The sequence below is a fragment of the Filicampus tigris genome, chromosome 1 (genome assembly GCF_054856515.1).
Source record: "Filicampus tigris isolate MCC_2025a chromosome 1, RoL_Ftig_1.0, whole genome shotgun sequence".
In the NCBI taxonomy this organism is placed as follows: Eukaryota; Metazoa; Chordata; class Actinopteri; order Syngnathiformes; family Syngnathidae; genus Filicampus; species Filicampus tigris.
In genome coordinates, this window is record NC_141217.1 from 3,802,501 (window position 1) to 3,827,078 (window position 24,578).

The 24,578-nt window shown below is 42.3% G+C and overlaps 3 protein-coding genes across 10 annotated transcripts in view; 1 reads left to right on the forward strand and 2 right to left on the reverse strand.

The window, feature by feature from the left end:
* fastkd2 (FAST kinase domains 2) overlaps window positions 1–2,100 on the reverse strand; it is a 10,319-nt gene extending 8,219 nt beyond the window's left edge. For all 5 annotated transcript variants that reach the window (XM_086048194.1, XM_086048203.1, XM_086048189.1 and 2 more), the window contains exons 1-3: window positions 1,264–2,100; window positions 1,086–1,189; window positions 797–905 (exon numbers count right to left, since the gene is read on the reverse strand). In XM_086048194.1, coding sequence (XP_085904320.1) covers window positions 797–905; window positions 1,086–1,189; window positions 1,264–1,896 — 846 coding nt within the window. In that variant the 5' untranslated portion in view covers window positions 1,897–2,100. The remainder of the gene's footprint in view (window positions 1–796; window positions 906–1,085; window positions 1,190–1,263) is intronic.
* Window positions 2,101–2,318: 218 nt separating this feature from the next.
* On the forward strand, window positions 2,319–10,057 carry mdh1b (malate dehydrogenase 1B, NAD (soluble)). Of its 4 annotated transcripts, XM_086048276.1 has the most exons (10): window positions 2,319–2,479; window positions 6,277–6,389; window positions 6,465–6,599; window positions 6,690–6,832; window positions 6,918–7,086; window positions 7,634–7,819; window positions 7,919–7,973; window positions 8,046–8,187; window positions 9,371–9,546; window positions 9,622–10,057. In XM_086048276.1, exons 1-10 carry the CDS (start codon window positions 2,425–2,427, stop codon window positions 9,819–9,821), a joined length of 1,374 nt encoding a protein of 457 aa, XP_085904402.1. In that variant the 5' UTR covers window positions 2,319–2,424; the 3' UTR covers window positions 9,822–10,057. The 4 variants fall into 4 exon arrangements, with proteins under 4 accessions (XP_085904402.1, XP_085904383.1, XP_085904393.1 ...); XM_086048257.1 differs by having other exon boundaries at window positions 7,634–8,187; window positions 9,622–9,757; window positions 9,845–10,057; XM_086048267.1 differs by having other exon boundaries at window positions 7,634–7,973.
* retreg2 (reticulophagy regulator family member 2) lies at window positions 9,965–23,251 on the reverse strand. The gene is made up of 9 exons (XM_086048238.1): window positions 22,775–23,251; window positions 22,203–22,306; window positions 16,476–16,506; window positions 16,202–16,331; window positions 15,910–15,994; window positions 15,690–15,827; window positions 15,484–15,572; window positions 14,529–14,664; window positions 9,965–13,056 (listed from the first exon to the last, which is right to left on the reverse strand). The coding sequence occupies exons 1-9, from the start codon at window positions 23,026–23,028 to the stop codon at window positions 12,281–12,283; spliced, it is 1,743 nt and encodes a 580-aa protein (XP_085904364.1). The 5' UTR covers window positions 23,029–23,251; the 3' UTR covers window positions 9,965–12,280.
* Window positions 23,252–24,578: the final 1,327 nt, after the last annotated feature.

Genomic DNA, 24,578 nt, shown 5'->3' on the forward strand with positions numbered 1-24,578 from the left:
CTCTCACTGAGCACAATCCTCCTGTCCTGACATGTCATATATTCAAATAAAATGACAAACTGAATAATATGAAGTTCATGTCTTCCTTAGACAACCACAATTATGCAATTGTTATTATCCAATAAAATAAAAAACACAAGTATTCAAAAATAATTTAAGAATAATTTACTAAAAAAATTTAAAGTACCAGGTATATATGTTTTCATGAATCTCACTGGGTGGGCAGTCTGTCAATCATGGCTAACACACTAATGGCAACAAGTAAAAAACAGTAACTAGAGGGATAACAAGCCAATAAAACTAATACAAACTAATACAAATCGGCAGTGAGCAGCGGCAGCCAATTGTGCCAGCCTCCACTCAACCGGAAGTGTAGTTCGTGTGTGTATTTTGTTTAATTGGAAGTCCATCACATCAACGCTGGCTTAGGGATGTGATCAACTGTGATCACTGTATTTCGTAAGGCGCACACAAGTATAATGCAGCAAATGAACAAGTTATTTAAATATATATTTTTGCCATCCTGTGATCGGATCATGGTAGTTTTTTTTTTTTAACTGGATGATTGGTGATCAGTCCCAAAAAACTTGATTGTGTAAAGTCTCATTTTTGGCAAATCCTAACAGCAAACTAATGGCAATGAAAACATCTTTTTGGAGGTATTCACAGATTTTTTTTTTTAAAGAGAGAATCCAAATCCAATCCAAAGCATTGGATCAGTCTTTTACAAACCTGAATGACAACAATTTTTTACAAATTCAGTTTTCAATCTCAAGGTAGCAGAAGGGGTCCATACCTCAAATTTCTGTTTCAGGTCAAGCGGCATATCTTTTCCCAAGAGACGCATCACGGTCTGGAGCAATAAGACATTCTTTATCCTGGGAAGATGTGCCTCAACTACCAGCCTGAAGCAGCAAAATTAATTAATTAATTAACTTTAAAACACACACACACACACACACACACCCACACACACACACAATGCGACATGATCTGGAAAAGCAGAGCTAAAACACTGTCCAACAAAACAACACAAAATTGTTTTAATGATAAACCACACTCATACATCATTTAATAAGCCTGACCTCAAGCCGTGTTTCAGTGCATCAACATTGGGGGTGCTCTCCATATTTGCCAGACAGGAGGCCAAAATGGATAGACTCTTCTCATCAAACTCATTCAACTTCTCCTGTCAGTGAGCAACAAGCAAACAATTATTGAAAGAAATAAAGGAGAATAAACAAAAGTTTGTATGATGATTACCTGACAGGCACGGAGATACAGCTGGACCACACGGCTTCTTTGGGGCACACCTAGATTCACTACAGCCAGCAGAGAGTAAGCCAAGTCTTTATTTTGCATAATCCTTACACTGTCCATGCCGTTTTGCAGCAGCTGGTCAAATGCAGGATGCTTGAACATCAGCTGCAGCTCACAGTGCCGCTGCTCATCCGACATCTTCTTGATGCTGGTCCACATATGCGTGAGGCAGCTGCTCATTTGTCCAAGCGGGGGCGCATGTTGTTGGCTGAGGTCAAGCACATCTGATGGAGAGGCACAGTGTTGCAGGAGCTCAAAGAAAGGAGGCCCCCTCTGTTTCTGGCCTAAGGGGTAATTGGTTTCATCCAGAACTAAGGACCCCGCCACTGGGGTAGAGACAACCTCAGCTTTCTCTGGTCCCAAATTGGAATTCTGCGAATGGAACCTCACGGAACTCTTTAAACTAGTAAGCGGCCATGAAAGGATTTGGCTTGTGCCACAAGTGTGTGCCAACCGTAGTTTGGAGGAACATGAGCTCGTGCCTGAAACTGCCACTATAGAGCTGCAGTATTTGACCGAATAGATATAGGAGCATAGAGACCGCCTCATGACCTCTTGTGTCAACCACAGTGACATTCCACGAAAACGGTAAGTGCGTTCAAATAATTATGACACTGTGATCGATTACGTATTATGCCGAGCTTATTAGTCAATGTTCGTGTCGGAAGGTCGGACGGTTAAAAAGCCGTAATTACATGCTAGGTAATGTTTGCGAAGCATCAAATAATCACTCCATCATGGCACTGCCTTAAAGTCGAGATGTGTGCACTGCCTTAATCGGTCCCTCTGGAAACATGATAACATGGTGCTGCTTCGTGGCCGACTGTAAAGATCCATTTTAAATATAAAATATTGAAACAAAAAAATAATTTTATTGCAAACAATTTTCAAGATTAATTGTATGCCTTTAAATTCATTCCAAAGTCATCCTCACTGTGATAACGTAAAGATATTATTAATAATGCTCGCTATGTTTCGTTTCTTCCGGACTAATATACTGTTGAACATTCTGTTTACCTAGCAACCGACAGCCAAAACAAAAACGACGTTTATTGACCGTTAGAAAACATTCCATCATGTTGTGCGTTGCACCGCCTTCTCGCCATGAAGATATTGCAGCCGGAGTCTCCTCGTAAAATGGCAAAGTTTGTACTGGCTGGTAAGTTGATGAATGTGGCGTGCAAGTTTCAACCACAAAACTTATTTTATTGTGAGTTCATGTGAACGACCAAGGATCGGCAACCTCAAAACTTCAGTTCAAATTATATTTGAATCCCTGTTGTATATTTTAATATTAAAGCCTCATTTACATTATCTTGCGATACGAATGTTTATTTTAGAATATCAAATAAAATGCTGGAGGGCTTTCCTGGGGCCACACAGTTTTCTAACGGTGACACCCCCCAGCTGCGGTGTAGTGCAGGGGTGTCAAAGTCAAATGGACGGAGGGCCAAATGAAAAATATTGGGACAAGCCGAGGGCCGGACTGATAAAATGTTCATTGAACATTTTTCAAAATGTCCAGATTGGATCGGGTCCTTCGCGCCTGCTGATGATGTTACGCTTTATATTTCTGTAATATATTTCTTTCCCTCTATGTTTGTCAACCCCCTGGCTGTTGTGTTTTTATCTTCGGAGTTACTAAATAAAAAATAAAATCAAAGTACATTACTGCTACTTTTGCGAGGCACTTTCGTTTGCGTTTCTCCTGCCAAACTGGAAACAATTTTCTGGTTGACTCGGGCTGCAAGATTGTATGAACTGTACATAATTTGAAGAAAAACGAAGAGGATCATATGATTGGTATGATGTCTCCAGCTGACTCTATTTTAGAGTGGCAAGGTATGAATGTGGGTGCTCCTGTCAGAAAACACAGGCCCGTATTCCACTTGACACGTCTATTTATTGTGGTCTGCAACAACACAAACAAAGAATAACCTAGCAACATCATCCAATGCATATCCATTTGTTAACAATATGTCTAAACATTACAATTCACTGTATTAAGCAATTAAACAGCCAAACAATACATACAATACACATTCACACGTTTCATCACTAGAATAGTTAGCATACTACCCGAAATAACTAACTAGTGTTCATCAAGGTGACATCACTCACGAGAACATATCTAGGCTGTTATGTACAGCAGTTACCTGACACGAACCTGACTTATTAAACTCACCTTTTAACATTTACACACAACATCAAACGTGGTGAAACACGGGCAATCTGCAACTACTGAGTTTGCTGGCACGAGCAAACTACTAGCTGTGTCGAAGGGAGAAAAAAGGAAAAGAAATATCACTCGCTATCAACACTTAGCGCTCCAGGAGCATTCAATGCCTGCTCACAGTGTGGGACATCTCAGAACTACATCGAAACTCAATGAATTTATCAAATGGCAACAATTACTAATAATAAAACAACGTGAGATTTCTAACATGAAGTATTTCTTAATACAGTGTGCTTTACTCCAAATAACGTTTCACCACAATCCTATTCTGAAAGCCACGAAAAGTGACGTGAAGTCTTCAATTGGCACGTAGACGACCGAAGGACAATCCTCGCAAAAGTAGCGGTAATGTTCGTTATAACAACAGCCAGGGGGTGGCAAACATAGATGCAAGATGTTATCTGTGTTGTGGTCGAATTTGTGTCTTGCCAAGTTGTTTTGTTTCCGAGATTAATGAATGCATCGTGCGGCTGGATGGGAGGGCATGCGAGCGAGAGTAGCGGAGGACGAAGAGGAGAGCCGGTGCTCTTTTTTGACTGAACGGTTGTCGTACTGTATTGGCGTCGGCTGTGGCCCACAGTAGCCGGTTGGACTAAAAAAACATGATAATTAAACTACGTCTGTGTTCTTGGAAGGGGCTACAATATATTTTAAAGTGTGACGTCAACGGCACGCGCGAAGCACCCAATCACATCTGCTACCCACACCGGCTTGCTGCGGGCCGGATCTAATAATAAAGTAATATCATCCCAGGGGCAGTAGAAAACATTCTCGCGGGCCGGATGTGGCCCGCGGGCCTTGACTTTGACATGTGTGATGTAGTGCCATCCCTGTTTCAATTCGAATTGTTTTTAACTTTCATTTAACAGTTTCACTTTTTTTTCTCGGCCAAATAGCTTTATAAATCTCTCAATCTTTGGGGCAAGGAGTCGCACATCGACGCGCTTGTGATTACTGTGATACTGTATTTTTAGCGTGGAGGTGACACACATTTTATTTGAACGTTAAAAGGTCACCAATCTTCACCGTTAGAATTACATTTAGAAAATGAACAAAGTAATTTGAAATTCAATTGACTACTTATTGCCAGAGCTGGGCAGCCCGTCCCTGGGCCGGACCGGTCGGACCCTCCGGCCGGATGCCCATTTTCGAGGCCGAGGGGGAAGGGGGCGGCTGACAAATTTTAAAAAATGGCCGTAAATCGATTTTAGTCCGGCCCACTAATCGGCCCTCATGCGTGTGACGTGTTCGTGAGGCGGCAAAATTTCATCTCAGCCTAATGGTGAAAGGCTTCTTTTTAGGCTTCTTTCTACTCCCGCATCGGCGCGAGTGACAACTGACGTTATAGGGATTGTGGTATTCCCCTCCAGCACCCCCCGCCCCCTCTTGTAATGGTATGCCCCAGTAGTGGGTGGGAGGCGCGGGTTACGTGATGTGAAAATAAGGAAATACAAACACGCTTGAACGCACGTTGCTGTCGCACGTCTCTTCTTACACAAACAACTGCCACATTGATTCACATGATTGACGCATTGTGCTGTTGGTGACAGGTCTTCAACACATGTCACCCACACATAAGGATTTGTTGCTGCTCTGATCGGTCCATTATATCACATTTTGCGATGACATACAGTTTCCCACACGTAGAGGATGCCCCACGCAGCTCGTTGCTGCTGCAAAGCAACTAGTCGAACAGCGTTGTGTGTGGAGAGAATTTTCTCACCCATGTTCCCCTTAGCCGCCACCTTCCAGATCGTTTTCGCAATAAAATTAAATGCATCGTCTAGTCATCTCGGCCCCTTTATGGTTGTAGCCGGCACGATATCCATTATGGTCGCTGTCTTTTTGAAGTGACGCCCCCTGACTTGTTTCAAAACAACTTGTGTCCACGAGTGTATATATTATCAATATTTTTTGTCTTGTTTTCTTTTTTGTTTTTGGTTTTTTGGAGTATATTCAAGCTGCGCGCAGCACTGACTCAAGGATGACGCAGACACATCAAGGTGGAGTTCATGCAGTTCTCTGGCGTCTTCCCTATTTCCGCAAATGCGCCATAGACAACTAGCTGTGTATAGTGGTTTTTGGTATGCTTTTATTTTGAAGGCCGGGAAGGAGGGGAAGTGTGGAAAATAAATAAGTAACTTGACTACGACTTCTGGCTGGCTGTTGGCCCCAAATAATTATACAATACGACAAATCCAGCCTGGGGCTCGCAATGCAAGTAAGCACACGCACGTTGGCTAAGTACTACTGGCGCATTTGAAGCGTGTCCACAGCGGGTTCAAATTGTAAATTAGCCCGCTAATGATCTTTAAAAAGCCTCTGCCGTTAGAGAATTTCTCCCGCGGCGACGTCAATCATGGTTGCTTTTTTTTTTTTTTGTTCGGAGGGCGGAACGGGGCGGGGGCCGACAATGTTTATGAATATGGCCGGGGGGTCGCGGCCTTAAGGGTACCCAGGTCAAGGGTGGAGGGTTGCGGCCGGACGGGAAAAAAATTGTTAAGTGCACAGCTCTGCTTATTGCTTATTTTCCAAAGTCACAGAAAGCCACGGCAGGTGGATGAAAGCCACATGTGGCTCTGGAGCCTCTGGAGTTCTTTTTCCACAAAAACAAATCTGAAAATATGGTGTGTGCGTATATTCACCCCCCTCTGACATCCCTAGATAAAAGCCATTGTAATCTAATGTCCACGTAGTTACACTTTTATGTATTCCCACAGGCAGAACAGACTGCCCATATTATGCCAAAGCAGAACTTTTGTCTGACAGATTGAAGCGTTCTTTGCCAAACTTCCGCATTCACAAGATCTCAATCCTCCCAGATGAGTGGAAGGTAAACCTAGCCCTTTTCCCATGTTGAATAACAAGTATTTGGCATCTCATTGACAACTTGCTGGTCTCTCCCCAGGATTGGCTACAAGACACTTGCATAAGAAATGGCTGGAAACATGAAGAGTCCCCTCTGGTGTGGAGAGAATTGGTGCACCAAGGAGGCAAAGGAGTGTACTTAGGGGGCTTCGACGACTTTTTAGAGCACTGTCAGGTTGGCCTCATATTTGACTTATTACCTGGCTATGTTGTGGAACACATTCTTTGTAAATAATATATGTCATGTACTCTACCTTAATACCAGAATTACTACAACATCACATCAGACATGTCTGAAGAAATGATGCAGAGTATTGCAGAAGAAAATCTTGACACCAAGATCAACCTTATTATGGAGGCGCATCATCGTGCCAGTCTCATCCAACCCCTTCACATATGGATCAGCAGGTAAAATAGACTGGAAAAGTACAAAACACTTGGTGCTAAAATGTTTGGTATGTACAACTAATTAGCCTGATTTGTACTTGCCCAGCGCCCTGAACCCAACATGCAACATGCTGATCCCCAATCTGCTCTCCGCTGAGGTGTTGCCCCAAGCTTCTGCCATCAGCCTTCATCTCTTGGATGTGGAGGGCAATGAGGAGGAATTGCAGTCACTGAAGATGGAGACTGAAGATCTAGCTCTGCCTTTGCTTCACCAGGCAAATAATTCTATTTTCCTCTCATGTATCTATCTTGGCTCTGCCTCTGCTTTATATATATGTATATATATATATATATATGTATATATGTATATGTATATATATATATGTATATATATATATGTATATATGTATGTATATATATATATATATATATATATATATATATATATATATATATATGTGTATATATATGTACATATATGTATATATATATATGTATATATATGTATGTATATATATATATATATTTTATATATGTATATATATGTGTATATATATATTTTATATATGTATATATATTTGTATATATATATATGTGTATGTATATATATATGTGTGTGTATGTATATATATACATGTGTATATATGTATATATATGTGTATATATATGTGTGTATATATGTATATATATGTATGTGTATATATATATGTATATATATATATATATATATATATATATATATATATATGTATGTATATATTCTTTTTTTTTGTTTACTAACGTCAACATTGAAACCAACCAACTGGCTTGATATATGGACAGGTGACCATTCACACAGATCTGAAAGATGCTTTCCAGAAAGCTGAAATCATCCTCTTGCTGGATGAGCGCTGGTCTGAAGGCAATGATCTAAAGGATGTGGAGCAACAACAGAAGATAAAAGCACTGGCAAACGTGTACACTGAATATGGGCAATTGATTGAGGCAAAGGCCAATGTGGACGTGAAGGTGATTGTGTCCGGCGGCTCGCTTGTGAACCTCAGATGCTCCCTTCTGCTGAAAGCATGCTCAATTGACAGCCGTCACTTTGTTGCTGTTGCAACCCAGCTGGAGAATGAAGCCAGAGCGGCCATTGCAAACAAGCTCAAAGTGAGGACTTCAGGTAGCTACGCCAGTTACGTTTTAGTGTGCTCACTTGTCAACATTCCTAGCATCTGTATGGTGTGTGCTTCAGAGGTGACAGACGTCATTGTGTGGGGAGATGTTGGAGACAGCTTCTACATAGATCTGCAGAGGGCAAATGTTTTTAATTATGATGGACCAATCAAAGGGCCACCCTTCTTTTCCCAGCCAGTGCTTGAGATTATCTACGACAGGTAGGTCAGTGAGCAAACCAACAGTATATAGTCACTGGAAAAGCAAGCTATTCTGCGACAGAAATGTATTTAAGGTTTGGGTCATTCCAGAGCAGGAGGACATTTAGGCACCCAACATTTGGGAAAACAGACCATGTCTTTTTTTTGTAACATTATCAAGAAAAACAGGTAAAAACCCAACATATATTAGATTGGTACAGCTCAACCATCAACAGTCCACATTTCATGAGATAATTTGCTGTATTCGTCACAAGCCAGTTACAGACACATAAGCACCTGAAATACCTATACTTAAAGTGGAAACCAACACAATTTTTTTTCAAGAATGTGTTCCCAGCAGGCCCACTAGTTGAAACATGGTATTCTGATTCATATTGCATTTGTGGAATATGAGTAAAAAATCCACCCCTTTTTAGCCGTATCAGCGGGCAGCCATTTTGTCACTTCTGTAAACTGAAAATGACATCACAACTGCTCAGGGCTCAGCTGACTCACCTTCAGAAAACAGTTTTTTAAATATATATATATACATACGTGTGTATATATATATATATATATAATATATATATATACGTGTATATATATATATAATATATATATACGTATATATATATGCACGTGAGTATATATATATATATATACACACACATATATATATATACGTATATATATATACACATATATATATACGTATATATATATGTATATATATATATATATGTATATATATACGACCCTTGTGAGGAGAAGCGGTATCGATAATGGATGGATGGATATACACGCACGCACACACACACACAACCGTTCAAAAGTTTGGGGTCACCAAGAAATTTCCTTATTTTCTTAAAGAAAAGCAGTTTGTTTTCAATGAAGATAACTTTAAACTAATCAGGAATACCCTCTATACATTATTAACATGGTAAATGACAATTCTAGCTGCAAATGCCTGGTTTTGGGTGCAATATCTACATAAGTGTATAGTGGCCCATTTCCAGCAACTATCACACACACACACTCTAACAATCCAATTTGGCCCATGAGCAGAAGTTGCCCACCCCGCGTACCGGATACAGACTGCCATCCATCCAAGAAGAGTCAAAACAACCTAAACAAGAATGGCAGAACTTGCATTCCAACCTGCGCTCTCTGCCCAAAAAGCCACTGACCATCTTGTTTTGTTTAGGGAATGGCTTGAGGGCGACTTCCAAGATATTATACGTTGTCAGCAAGCCGCTGTAGTTTCAAAGACCTGTCGCGGAGCAGACATGTCAACTGCCAATGGGATCCTCACTCTCCTCAAGGCATGGAATGGAACATCTACCCCCAGTCAGGTGCTGTCTGTGGGGGTCTTGTGTGCAGGTGAAACATTCAAAGGAGGGGAATATAGTGTGCTCTAGGACGATATGCATTTAAAAACTCTTGGGAAACTCGCAGGCCATTACGACCTCCCAGACGACGTCGTCCTCTCAGTGCCTGTGACCTTCACAGACGGCCAGTGGTCCGTGGTGTCTGACGTGACTGTTGGAGATGATCTGAAGCAGAGACTTCATCTTTCTGCAAGTAATCTCAGGCAAGCAACCTGGCCGAGATACCTTTTTTTTTTTTGTGCTTCTTCAAACCTACAGCACCCCTAATGTATGATGGATTTCCTTCACAGGATTAAGATGTCGGACTAGAACAGCAGAACAGGTCAACAAAAAGCCTGATCGAAACTTTAAAACTGAAAACACACATATGGAAAAACACAAGGCCAAAATAGATACAGTTTAGTGCATCATGCTTTTCAGTTTGTTCTTTTATTCTCTCTTTCGCATGTGATGACGTAGTTCAATTCACCAGATCAGTACAATAAATCTCCTTGCCTGGCCAAGCGTGTCTTTTGATTTTGATAGTCTTAAGATGTAAAAGACCAAACTGAGTACTTCATGGAAAAAACAGAACTTAGAAAATATATTCCTTTAAGTTAACAGTTCAACAAGTGCCCTTTTTATAGCTAAAGAAGCAATCTTGTAAGCACACTACCTACCACCAAACACAAATTAGTCTGATAACCTCTGAATATGTTAACAATTGATTCATTTCATTGTTCATTTACAGTTGGCATGTATTGAAAATGAGGACATACCAAACATGTTTTCCCCTCATTGGAAAATATCAAAGAAACTGACTTTTACATGAAACATTCACATGTATTTTTCCCCACACATTGTGCGGTGTGTTGTTTTACATGCAGAATATTGCGGAATATTCAAATTCCTTTTTTTTCCTCTTCTTTTTAAATCATTTCTGCAACATACACAGGGAGGCTGGTAAAGTGGGAGGTTAGTACAAATACAGTTCACGAGGACAAGTTGGGAAATGAACACAACGCTGCAAGCCAATTTGTACACCCTGCCCCCCCCTGAGATTTGGATGCTGAGCGGTCAAAGCAAAACCTATCCTTTATTCCGAACCCATAACTTGATAATTGAACATGGTTAGTACATATGTAATGCATGGCATGTAATGTACTTGTAATGGTTAGTTGGTATATATGGATGACTTCAAGACCTCAATCTCACCTGTAGCATAAAATTTGATTCTACTCGCATATATTAGTCAAGACGAGGCATCAACCACAGAGGAAAGCTGTTTAAGTCAGTGTGTGCGGGCAAAGATCTTTTCAACATCCAACACTGTCAAAGTTTCCGTTTCCAGGCAACAAGTGAAAGCGCAACTATGACTCAAAGTGACCGATTAAACAAAGCAAATACTTTCGCTTTAAAGTGGAAAAATCAACACAAACATATTTTTTTCAAGAATATGTTCCCAACAGACCCACTAGTTGAAACAGGGCATTCTGATTAATATTGCGTTTGTGGAATATGAGTTAAGAAGCAAAATCCACCCATTTTTAGCCATTTCAGGGGGCGGCCATTTGTCATTTCTATCAACTGAAAATGACATCATAAATACTCAGGGCTCAGGTAATGACCAATCACGGCTCATCTTCAGGAAACAGGTCAGCTGTGATTGGTCGCTACCTGAACCTTGAGTAGTTGTGATGTCCTTTTCAGTCGACAGAAATGACAAAACGGCCGCCCCCAGAGATGGCTACAAATGAGTGGATTAACTCTAATTTCACAATGCAATATTTATCAGAATGCTTTTTTCAACTAGTGGGGGCTGGCATAGAACATATTGAAAAAAATATGTTTGGGTTGAGTTCCTATTTAATCATTATAATTACGACAATCCACCAACATCGTTAAAGTGGTGCAATAAACATTTGAACTCACCCTCAGTTAAATAGAATCTACCAGTTAAATGAAATAATTTAGAGCACATATATTCACTGCATTGTAATCCTAATCTCTGTAACAACATCTGGACAAACATCTGCTTCTGAAAGCAGGTTTACTCAACACTGGAAATTTGCTTATAAAGCAAATTGCAGAGCTGGGCACCCGTCCTGTATATTCAATCTACCCACGTGCTCCCGGCCCATCCCACCCCGGCGACAGACAATCGGCGTCGATAACATAATCTTCGCGTCACCTGCAGGCGCCACCAAACAAAGAAAAAATATCAAACAAAAACAACTGACACACACACACATGCACAGCGTTGTCATCTGTGAAATAAAAAGAATATTGGACACGTCATTGCGTCTGTGGACCGCAAGGTACACCATACCCTTTTATTTTTGATTATTTCCTTACTTGACCGCAAGTCAGGAGTGCGGCACCTGCATGCGATGCGGTATCGGTTAAGTCCGTTCTCGACGCTGGTTGGCTGACTCCGACCAACTGGGACCACGTGGGTCGATTTGAACATGCAGGACGGAAACCGGGGACGGCGGGTCGATGCCCAGCTCTGGAAAATTGCAACGCTTAGAGGCCAGATCTGAAATGCTCACAGCTCAAGCTGCTGTCAGGCACCAACAGCTTCAAACGCTCCTTGATAAACCTTTTGGATGTACTGCTGTGTATGATGTAATTGTAACGGACAAATTAAAAACAAAACACATTGGATTTTTTGGGGGGGGGGGGGGGTGGGGGGGGGGGGGTTGTCAAAGGGGAAGCTATGACTGGGGGGGGTTGTCAAAGGGAAGCTATGACTGATGTTGATGCTGTACACCTCCAGAAGCTCCTCCCCCCAGCAGTCTTTCAGGGCTGAGGTCCAGCCCCTCATCCGCCTGCTCAAGTTCACTTTGGTCCAGAAGCTCAAAATCCTCTTCCTCGGTCACAACCAGTGTATCATCGTGCATGTCATCACCAGTGACGCTCTCTGTGGTTATGGTCTCCAAGTCCTCGCCGGGCCCCGGCACAGTTGCCAATGCGGGTCTAGCGACGTCGGTGGGCTGGGTGAAGGTCTCCATAATGCCTGGGGGGGATTCGTGAGGGAGGAACTCAGCCAGGACGGGCTCCTCGCTGGCCTCACTGGAGCGTAGCAGCGCTGACAAAGTGTTTTGCACCACAGTGGAGATGGCTGTGCTCACAATCTCCTCACTTAGGGCCTCAAGTGACCGCTGCGCACCCTGGCAAACAGAGGCGCCCTCCTCCTCCTCTCCTCCCTGACCCGATGCTCCTCCCCCTGTGGCCGGCAACACGCCCACCTCGCCGCCGGGCGGTCTCCCGTGGCCGTTGAAGTGAGTGTTGACAAAGTGCAGCGGGGATGCAAGGTGCTGGATGAGGAGGCTGGCGGGGCTCAGCGCTTCGGCCTCTGCGGGGGCGCTCGCCCGCGCTCTGTCACCTAGGCCCGAGCCTTGCAACGGAAAGCGGAGGAGGTTGTGCTCCAAGGACGGAAACTCCTCAACGGAGGGAAACTCGGGCAGATCCCGCAGGTAGGACTCTTCTGGGTCACTGTGTAAACTCTGCTGATCCAGGTCTGAACAGAGGTGACACGTAACGATATTTGAAGGACATTACTGTGTTCCAAAGCATCACACGCATCTAACCTATTTTTCTGTCAAAGACCTTGAAACTGACAAACCACACTTTGAGGAATGTTGTGTTTTGATTTGTTTGCGACTCCAGCAGGGACGTAAACCCGGCCGGCAATTTCCAAACTACTGTATTTTACGGACCATTGGGCGCAACGTTTTAGGCGCGATGTCAATGAACGGGTCTATTTAAAAAAAAAAAAAAAAAAAATCACAAGACACACCGCATCATAAGGCGCATTATTTTTGTGAAGCATTGTATGTGAAATTGTTTATTCTAATTGTATTGTGTACGTGTATTTGATAGTTTTAGCACTATTATGCTAGGTTCAGACCGGCTGATCGGGTAATGCCGCATGTCTCACTTGCGCTTGATCGCCGTGTAATTACACAGGGGTTGCTTTAGGCGGAGGAAGGAATCCTCCGAGAGACAAAAAAAAACATTTGAACATCACTAGGCAATCTGGTGACCGATTGGTTGTGTGTGACCGATGCTAAATGCTATCATGGTTCACAGTTCAGGAGTAGTAAATAAATCATTACACTCACCATTATCTAACATTTTTGCTTGGTCTTGGCAGCTATTGGAAGCTGGCTATGTTGTTTACCTTGCACCGGTCCAACATTTGAAAAGTGCAGCCAGAAATGCTCCGCTGGCAGCAGCATTAGGCTTGTCGGACTACATTTCTTTTTCTTTTTTTAATCCAATTCTCGGTCTCTGAGCCAATGAAATGCATCAGAATATACATGTGATGGTGTCGTGGGACCGCGGAGGATGTCCCGGAAATTTTTTTTCGGGCATTAATGGCGACGCAGACGATCGCGGGAGCTCTGAAATAAGTGACGGCTGTGGATAAGACGACACGCTTGCGGACTGAACCGGTGGAACCAGTCGAATGTGATATATGGTTAAGATAAATGTTTGTAGACAATGATGATATCGCCGTCTTTGTAACAAAATAGAGGACGGTCATTCCTACCACTCGATTTTATTTAAGATTAAACAGTGCTTCTCTTGCACTGACACTTTATTATTAACATTTTTGATTGAAAGACTAAATAATAATAAACTGGGGCCTGTGTGAAAGCCACATGTCTAAGCTCTCAAATTCTTTTGGAATAATGTTTCTGTAATCTGCTACAGGGGCTGAAATATCAATTATTTTGTAGGTCTCCAATTTCTGGGAAAGCCTCAGGTTTAAGAGGGTGATTCTATAGTCACCCTTAGGTTTTGGGGAGATGTTGAGCCAGGCGCTTTAGGCCTTAATGACTTAAAGACGACAAACTGAAAAGCTGAGCTCCACCTTCTACATACAGCGCACCGCATTGGAAGGCGCACTATCAATTTTGGAGAAAATTGTAGGATTTTAAGTGCGCCTTATGGTCCAAAAAATATGTCATATAAAGCAAGATTTACCTTCAGAGACATCCGTCAGTTGGGGTGTCGTGGCTCTGGAAACGGAGAAGCCGCCGCTCTCCAATATGGAAGCTTCCTCGTCAGACAACTCAGAGTCGGTGATGGCCATCGCCAGGGCCGTAGTCTTAACATCCACCTGAGCAAAACAAACACAATGAAAAATATGTATACGTTATATGTGTGTGAAGACACATTACTTGCATCCAGTTTCCAAGTTGGTTTCCTCCGACATTCCAAACGCAAGTATGGTAGGTCAAATGCCGACTAAGCTGTCCATACTGTAGGTGTGGATGCGAGTTGGCTGGCAACCAGTCCAGAGTGAGGTTCAGTTCCAGAACCACGCAACATATGTCATTCACTGTGCAGTGGTCTAGCTGTTTGGGCCAAAGCACTAGTTTTGAAGCATGAGCTTCAAAAAGTCAATTGCCGCAATTGGGATGAATAAGGCAGAAATTTTGTTTTTTTTGGTCATTTTTCATTCAACGTTGCAAACAGCGGCGAAGACATTCGTCAAACAGTTTTAATGGTTGCAAACACTTTTTCTTGTCGCCATCAAATTTTGAACATGTTCAAAACTTCTTTGCAACGAGAAAAACTGTTTGAGACCATTAAAATTGTTGGCGAATGTCTTTGCGACTGTTTGAACGATACAACATGGGCTAGGTGCGCACACACGCTTGCAAACCTTCGCCGCTCGGGGAGATACGGCCTTAAGATACACTTTTTGAAGTCAAACAAAACGATAAAATACGATTCGATACGTATCTCAATATATTTTGCCGTAAGTGGAACGGTTAGATTCGATACACTCGCATCTTTTAAAACATTTTGACAACAGAGAACAAAACGCTCCTTTGAGCCAGAATAAAGACAAGGGAAAAGCCATCTTGGATGGGCCGTGGGAAGGACGACCGACATGACATGGCTGCTGTACAGAGTTGACGGAGGGCCGTACCGTCGGGGCAAAACAGGAGAGCTCCTCCTCACTTTCACTCTCAGTTTCAGCTCTTGGCTCGTCGCCCTCCTCGACCTCCTTCTTCACCTCTGGGTTAACAAACGCAAGTGTTTCAAAAGGTCAACGTTGGGATTTACGACAGCCGCAAACAAGAGACGCAGTACTACGGCTTTTTAGATAATGTTGAGCAAACGGACGACGCTCACTCCTCTTGTCATGCTTGCGACGCTCTGTTTCTCCCTTCATGCTGTAGTCCAGTTTCATGAGGATGGGCTCCAGGCCGGTGTACATCCTTTGGATCACTTCGTGGTACACCACCAGTGGCCACAGAATTACACTAAGACCTGAAGGAATCCAAAGCCAGGGAAATGAGCGGAATGGAATCACAAAGAGATGTTGGGACAGCGGTGACAAAACGTGGCTCACCTATAATGTAAGAGATCATGATTCCTGGAACATAATGTCCGACGACAGCGAGTGCAAAACAGCCGCTGCACATCATTGCGCAGAACTGAGAAAGAAAATCAAGCATAAGTGATGGAGCGTGTCCTCAAGCTGCAAAGGGTAGAGACAGGAAGTGAAAGAGCAACATCTCTGCAGGTGCACAGCATGTCTGTCACCTCGCATACGAGTATAATCAAATGAAAGTTTCAGGGTTGTTACACAAACAAACACCGACTGTACATTCCGATGATACAAGTAGCAAAGTGCGTTTTACCTTGCCGGGATTCTGGCGTTTGTACTGCAATGTCTCGTGCAGGAACAGACAGCACGTCAAGTAACTTTCTGCCAAGTGGTGACTGAGCTCAGGAATGCTGAGCAGACGCTGCTTCGTGCTCATCGATTCGCTGCACATATACGTGCACACAGTCACACAAACGACAATAACAGCGAGAGGCAGACAACATTGCAAAATGCCTTCTGATATTCTATGCTTGTGTTATCACACAAAATGCTAGCACAAAATCAGTTCCACTCCATGATATGCATACCTTTGAACGGGGGAAACCTCTACCCGTGGAACTAGAGTAGACAGAAAAACACACGTTTAGATTCATACATGTTGATATACTGTATAGCAACTGTAATCGATACACCAAAATAGTAGAAAACTATGTCTTTACGCAAAACATTTATCAAACTGCACTAATAAACTAACCACCAGGTGCTGGGACTGCACAAATGGAAAACATGATGATAGGGCAGGGCGATATGACAGAAAAGTATATCACCATAAAAGTGTTTCATATTGGTCGATATAGATATATTTAATTTGTTTTCTTTTTTTTTTTTTTTAACTACTGAAAATAATAACCCAGAGTAAAATGAACTTAGGTTATTTTATTCTAACCTTTAATAAACCTTTATACTTAACCTTTAATAAAAGCTCAAAAACGAAAGAGTGAAATAAACTGGTCAATATAAAGATTAAAGTGACACTTGGCTGAGCTTAACATTGGCACTTATATAATAGGTTTGCATGTAAAAATGACATCAGTACTAAAGTGCTCCCCCCAAAAGACTCTGTCGTGATTTAAGGACTTTTTTTGTGATTACATTTATGACAAATTGCCCTGCCCCCTTTTGGGGCGTGGCTTATGTTATGTTTTCGGGAGGGAGCCAAGCGTGGTAATGTTGCTCGCTTTGTCAGTTCTGTTGTCTAAACGGCGACCGATCGCCACCAAAATGCAAATGCACATTACTTCTCTTGTCCACTTCAACCTGTGAAAGTATAAAAGTGTTCTGCACAATAGTTTGGATTTATTAACATAAAACATGATCTCATCATGATCACCTCCACAAAATCAAAAATACCGTGGCGATTGCTCCTCCACTTTCACAAGCTGAAGCGGACAAGAGCATGATTGCGCACACGAACCCCGACTGGTTATATTTCGGACATTTAGCGACACTAAACTCGTGTCAACTTTCGGGAGGCAGACGGCGACTGGCAGTGGGCAAGCAATCAGGCAAGCATGGATGTTTATTTCCCCACCTCTACTTCTCTCCCCGCCTAACAGTAGAATAACGGTACAGCTAATAGCAACAACTAGCTTCTGGTCGTTAAAACAAAAGGCGTTAGCACGACAACATTAGCTCCTTACTGTCCGCGCAGCGTGTGGAGGTGATCATGAGCCTGCCTGCGTCTCTCTTCATGTCGCGGGGTTGCCTCCCAAGGAGTCACGTGCGTTGTCCGACATCGCTTGCAGCCGCGAGAGTGAAGCGAACATCGAACACCGGGACTATCTTGAACGTGCGCATCCGACTCCACAGCAGAGTGTGGCCGCATTGGAACGCACCATTTCGGCTGTTACGTTCCATTGGACGGCGTTTTGTCGGTCGAAAAACTGTGGCCATTCCCCATCCAAATAAATGTGCACGTCTACTCATTCCCACTTCAGTCGCTGTAAATATCCTGACTAGTGTTTAATGCCTCGTCCGTCCTAACCGTGATCAGCAAAGGAGCAGTGTTTTTGTTGTTGTTTTTTTTAAGCAGTGTGCGCTCGTCCCAGCCTAAATCTATGTAGCTCATGCTCACTTCCACGTTTCCTCATTCTCATAAATCAGCCACGGAGAGGTTAATCCTTTTGATATGTTGAAGTGGTCATTAGTACGGATGTCCACATAAATGTTGGTGCCAATTGATCACCGTTTTTGGACGTTATAAGCAAAAAAAGTACAATGATTTCCAATGTAGGGTTTGGAATCGGTTCCTCCCGTGACTCCGGCCGAACAAGGATAGAACGGTAGGGGGCGCGGTCATTCTCCTCATTAACAAGGGGCGTTCATTCATGGAGTCACTTATTTCCTAATTTCTCAGAAATGTATTGATAAAATAGAAAATGACAACTCTTTTCATTTTCCTGATCAAAAAATATATAAAATGAACTTGTTAGTGAAAACATGGCCATCCCACCGTCCCTTTAAATAAACTTTGTTTTAAACATAATGTGCTTATTAGAAGGGCTGAGAGATATGTTTGAAAAACTGTCCCAATCTAAGTATTTCATATCAGTCAATATTGATAATTATTGATTTTGTTTTAAACCTTCTCTTTAAATAACAGTTAACTGTTTTTGTGTACATCGTTATGTAGTGTAATGTGCAATGGTGTGTCCTCCACCAGTCCATTGTAAATGCTTATTTGGATTAGGTACTACCCCAAAGCAGCCTTCATTCAATGTTCATACAATCTAAGTGAACTAATACTCTCTTGCAGTGCATACATTATCGTTGACCAACCGTTTTAGGACGACTTTATCTTTTTAGCGGATTCATTATTGCCACAGTCCATTCATATTTTAGTTGCCTGATTTTTACTTGAGTGCAATACCGAGGGTCGGATATTTACTAACACTGGCGCTAGGACGTCAAAGACAGGGAACTCCTTTACTTGTACACCACGTCACCATCCGGAGGTGTTTAATCGGGTTATCATGCATAACATCATTTTATTGGAAGAGTTGCACTGAGTGGACTGGTCATTTATTTGAATGAAGTTACGCCACTCGCTCGCTCGACGCAATTATGGCGCACTGTCGCCAGACCCACACGCATGCTCCGTTGGGTTAGCTGCTTCTTCTTCGTTGGTTTAAATGCTTCTTCTTCATTGGTTTAACTTCTTCGTGTTTGGAGGCGGATGCGCGCTGCCTACATCACACGCCATCCCGCGGTTTTCAATTTTTTTTTCCATCAAACATTTTATCGAAGGCATTTTCTATTGAAATCGATCACGTGTCGATCGTGGTACATATTGATATTGAATTATCGGTCTGGCCCTAACCCTAACGGTGAAATCCGACATACGCGGAAATTTGGGTTACATCGCTGGTGTAGGAACGGAACTCGTTCGTAAAATGAGGACTCCATGTAATATGAAATTAAAAGAATAATATTATTATATATATTATATTATATTATATGTCAACCTCTACATTGTGGTTTTTCACCTATCACGGGGGGTTTTGGTCCTTGTTAACCACGATAACTGGGGGATTACCGATTATTGAATTCTTTTGCGATTTTGACACGGGCTGGGTTGTTACAAACATCAGACATGCATGCAGCTATGTCAAAATCCACGTCATTTTGTAATTGGGGCCCTGTCATAGAGACCATTGTAAGTCATGAAGGCTCTGCTCTATGCATAGGTATTTCTGCCGAAGGTTTCGCTTCCTTTTTCTAAATGATCGTCAGCCCCTGTAGCATTTCAAAATATTTTTTACAGCTTGGGAACTTGTTGCACGGTTGGCGGTTGAACTTACAACCGGGGAAAAATAAATGCCCCGGGATCAACGCGCATTTGTATTTGCGTTATGTCAAATCACCAGGGTAGATTTGCAGGGTGCCATAAAAGATTCAGAGCTTCTGGAGTATGATTTTATGTATATGGATTCCATACACATTCTCTTTTATGATGTGTCAAGAGGTGTTCCCATATGGTTTAAGTTTGCAACTGTCATAGAATGTGGACTCGTGCTAACAGTTCAAGTCAAGTCAAGTCAAGTCAAATTTATTTATATATCCCTTAATCACAGGAAAGTCTCAAAGGGCTTCACATGTGCACCAAATCATATACACGACGACATCCCCTGATCTTAACCCCCAGGAGGGCAAAGAAAAATAAAAAAAAAACCCATCTGGGGAAAAGTGAGAAACCTTGAGAAGGGACCACAGATGGGGGAATCCCCCTTCCAGGATAATCAGGCTGCAATGGATGTCGAGTGGGCAACATTGAACACACATTATAGTACCATGCAGTGTTTGTTAAAGTGATGTGAAAGTTACTATGTTACTATCTAAACAGTTACAGTTTAACAGTTACAATGTAAACAAAACGGTGACGTCACATCTGATCCGAGTCCACAAATAATGGCTCTATTTTTAATATGCCAAGCCCACTCGTACGAATTACCACTCATTTGTGACAGCACCACTAAAAAATTAACGATTCGATTTCCAGCCACTGAATCATTTTGGATCTTATCATTCAAAACTAAACATTTTCACCCTTGAATTGAATCGGCAACTACAAATCAAAGTGATGTTAACCCATTAAGGACGGGAGCACATAACAGCGTTTCTACCACTAAAGCCGGGAGCGCTGTTGCATGTTTCTCCTTTTAAAGCCGGAGAGCGTATATGTCATTTTCTTGTTTTAATCCAATTCTCGGTCTCTTAGCCAATGAAATGCATCAGAATATACATGTGACAGTGTCGTGAGTAGTCGGAGCATATCCGGAATTTTTTCGAGGAGTAATGGCTCTGCTATAAGTCACGGCAGTCACATAGACGACGTGATCGCGGACTTTATAGCCATGAAACCATCCAAACGTGATGTATGGTTAAAATATATGTTCGTAGACATTTGGGCTGTGCGATTTTGCCCAACAAGAAATTAATTTTATTAATTTATTATTTTCTCTCAAACCCGATTTTACGATTACGATTTCTTTGTAAAATAAAAAATAATGAAAAATGAAGTATTTTGAATGTCTTTTATTTAATCTTAATTTTTTTTTCTTTGAACTCAAAATGCCAGTCAATTTAATTTAATACACACAGAACAATCCATTGGGATTAACAGCATTTTACTTACACAATAGATTTTAGATCTGTTCTTAATTAAACCAATAATGAAAGAAGAAAGTGCATATACCATCTGAAATGAAATCATCAACATGAGAGAAGGTAGACAGTCAATTCTGTAAACCAAACAGTCTGTCAGTCTTACTTAAACATAAATCAATGATTAGTTTAAAACTGTCACTCAATAATACAATGCACTGTCAAGCTTAAGTACAGATGCATGGTCATGACCAGAGGTCAGTTGTAGAGGAGAAAATAAGTGACGCCTTTCAGACGTTGTTATTTGCTCACTGGTTGTATTGTACATGCGGGGCGCTACGCTACAGATCTATATTTGCCCGATTTATTAACTATACACACACTTGCCTGAGCAAATAGCAGAATCGCCGGTAGCGCCGGTGTTGTTGTAGTTTTTCCGGACTGCGTGCTCGTGGGAGGAAGCGGAAATGCAGAGGAAACTACGGTGGCTTAGATACACCAAAAATAAAAAAATCGGACGTGCCGATTTGAACGTTTTTAACACCGTTTTATCCAGAAAATTTTGGTTCAAAATCGCTTAATCGAGCAGCCCTAGTAGACATTGATATTTCAACGTCTTTGTAAGAGAATATAGCATGGTAATTACCACTCGATTTTTTTTAAATTAAAAATAGTGCTTGACTTGCACCTTCGATTGAAACAGTAAAGATTAATAAACTTGTGCCTGTGTGAAAGCCACATGTCTAAACTCTCAAATTCTTTTGGAATTATGTTTCTATCTATCTGCTACAGGGGCTGAGATATTAATGCGTTGTAGGTGGCAAAAATGTCAGGCTTTCAAGGGTGACTCCAAAGACGACCGTAGGTTTTAGAGAGATGTCTCACGAGGGGCTTCAGGCTTTAATGGGTTAAATAACGGATGAGCTGTCATTTGCATACATACATCTACTTTCATTGTGGCGTTACAGCAGAAGCTGCTGGACACCAATTTGGTTCGTATTGGAATGAAACTTTTTCAAACACCCTGTATTACTATTATGCTGTGGTAACATGATTCCCTCATTCATGTATCTTAACTAGAGCAGCAACAGTATATGAGGCAACGTTCAGTTTTGCGGATAAAATTGATAGACATGAATGCTTTTTCTTACCAGAAACGGTGAGCAACCTGGGCTTCCATCTCTCCAGCAGCATCAACCCCAAAAGGGACACGCTCAATAGGAATAGCGGGCGCAGAGAAGTGTACGATAGGAGCCTGTGAAAGGCCCACAATGAACACTTTAGCAAATTGCGTCTTTTTAAAACCTGGCATGAATGACAACACAGACAAAGCGACTCTTCCATGTGATTACTGTATTTACAGAGGTATCCTCAGCATCCCATCGTTGCACCGAGCCCGACCTATCAGTGACAGCTGATATTTATCAAGGCCCACTCATTAAGTTGAATCCCTTTAAAAACAGCCGAACTGAGCATCAGCACAGATTACTCGGCCGATTTTTATCAGCGTCCTCATGTCGAAGCAATTCAAGTACTGTCACAGTACTTTACGTGTCGACACTTTCAACGAAGCGGTGCTAGCATTCGGCTAAAGGTGGGATTAGCCGTCTTATCCTGCCATTCGGATCCTGACTGACGTTGAGCTCGCACATCTCTGCAACATTAACGAGATGCAAGCGTGGTGACAGTCGCCTAGTCTTGAACAGTCTCGACGAGGCCTTACCAGAATAACGTGTTTAGCGTGAGCGCCACTGAGATGCTGTACAGCGGCCTCTCCCACACCAGCAGCCGCTGAAGCCACAGCAGTGCAGGCTCGTACGGCGACAGCCAGTCTTGAAGGCGCTCCCGCAATCGCTCGAGCTCCGGGTTCCCTTCCCCACAAGAGTGCTCCGACGTGCCGGCGGGAAACAGGGCCTCCAGGGCCACCAAAGAGGATGTAACGGAGGGGCGTCTTGGTGACTCCTCGGCGCTCGCCATGTTTCTTTGCGCCACTTTGTTGTGTTGTTTTGGAGATCACGGGGTGTATGGGGAGATCAGGGTCAAGTGAAGTATTCCGAAGAAGTACATTTTCCGGTTGGACTTTCAAAGTAAACTAAAAATTATACAATCAAAATTGGGACAGCTAGACTCGTGTTGTTGTTTTCCTCACCAAAACGCATTAAAAAAGTAAAACAAACAAACAGACTCAAAACAAACACTTCCGGTAAAACGATATCGTAGTGTGCTGGCGCTGGACCGGACGGGTCACGCGCTATTAAAAAGGTCACGTGTTTGCTTATTTATTCTATGGTCGGCCTGTCCAGCTCCGGTCTTTTGACAAATTGTCCTACCCCGTCGAAACTTCGTACCGAAGGTTGATTTGACAGCCTGCTCTGCCAAAATGTCCTACCCTTTGCGAAACTTCCTACTGAAGGCTAATTTGACAGCCAAAATACGACCGTGCGCTTTCAGTTTGTTTTGTTTAGATGCTGACTGGTAGGTAGAACTAAAAAAAAAATCCCTGTAGAAAATACTTACACAGAAAGCAAGTACGAAGTACGTCCTGAGAATTTAGTGTCGTATACATACACTGCGTGATGAATGTGGTCACTATGCTCAAAAAATGCTTAAAAGCTATGACGGAAGTCACACGCCTAAAGTATTTTTGATGCAATGAAAAAGTCAAATAAGACTCAATAAAAACGAAAATATTAAGTATATACTCACTGCTTTTAACTTTGGAAGCCCATTCCTGCCAGTAAAAAAAAAAAAGGCTGTATTATATTTATATTTCACCAGAAGATGGCAGCAGAGCAAACCTGCCCTCTTTGGTGCATTCGGAAATACGCTCGGAGCGCGCCCCGCCTCTCCAAACACAGCACTCTCAAAGTCGTGTTAGGTGTCAATGAACACTGAACACCTTGCTGCATGACCTTTGTGTGGCCTTTTCCAGCCCATTCTAAAAGAATGAGGGACTGCAGTTAAAAAAAAAAGAAAGGAACGCTGACAGAGACAAGTGGAAATTAGTTGTTTTTTTTCACTGAAATACAACTGCGTCTGCCGAGTTAGCTCGAGAGACTGTGGCTGTTCACAAGAAATTCACAATCAAGAGTCACCACCAGACAAAACATGCAAACTATGACAAGCTCACTGCCGGACTAACGCACTGACAAATGCCCACCTCTGAAGACTATTTTTGGCCAATCATTCTGTGTGTTGCCATCCCAATCGAATCGGCCCTGCCTCTTCAGAATTGTTAGTGCTGGCCCATGTAAATCTAATCATATGTGTATCAACAATGTGACTGTTACATTAACCACTCAGATTTCAAATTCCTCTTAAAATGACAGCAGCATATTTAACGCCCTCTGATTGGTTGGCGAGAGCAAGCCACATTTGACTAGCTAAACACATCTGTATAAATCTGCACACATTTGCTCATCAGTACCTCTGGTGAGTATGATGCTATTTTTTTGGCCTTTTCGATGTTTTTGTCATGGTATGATGCTGATTCTGAACTGCTCCACATGATGTACATGGCACAGCTG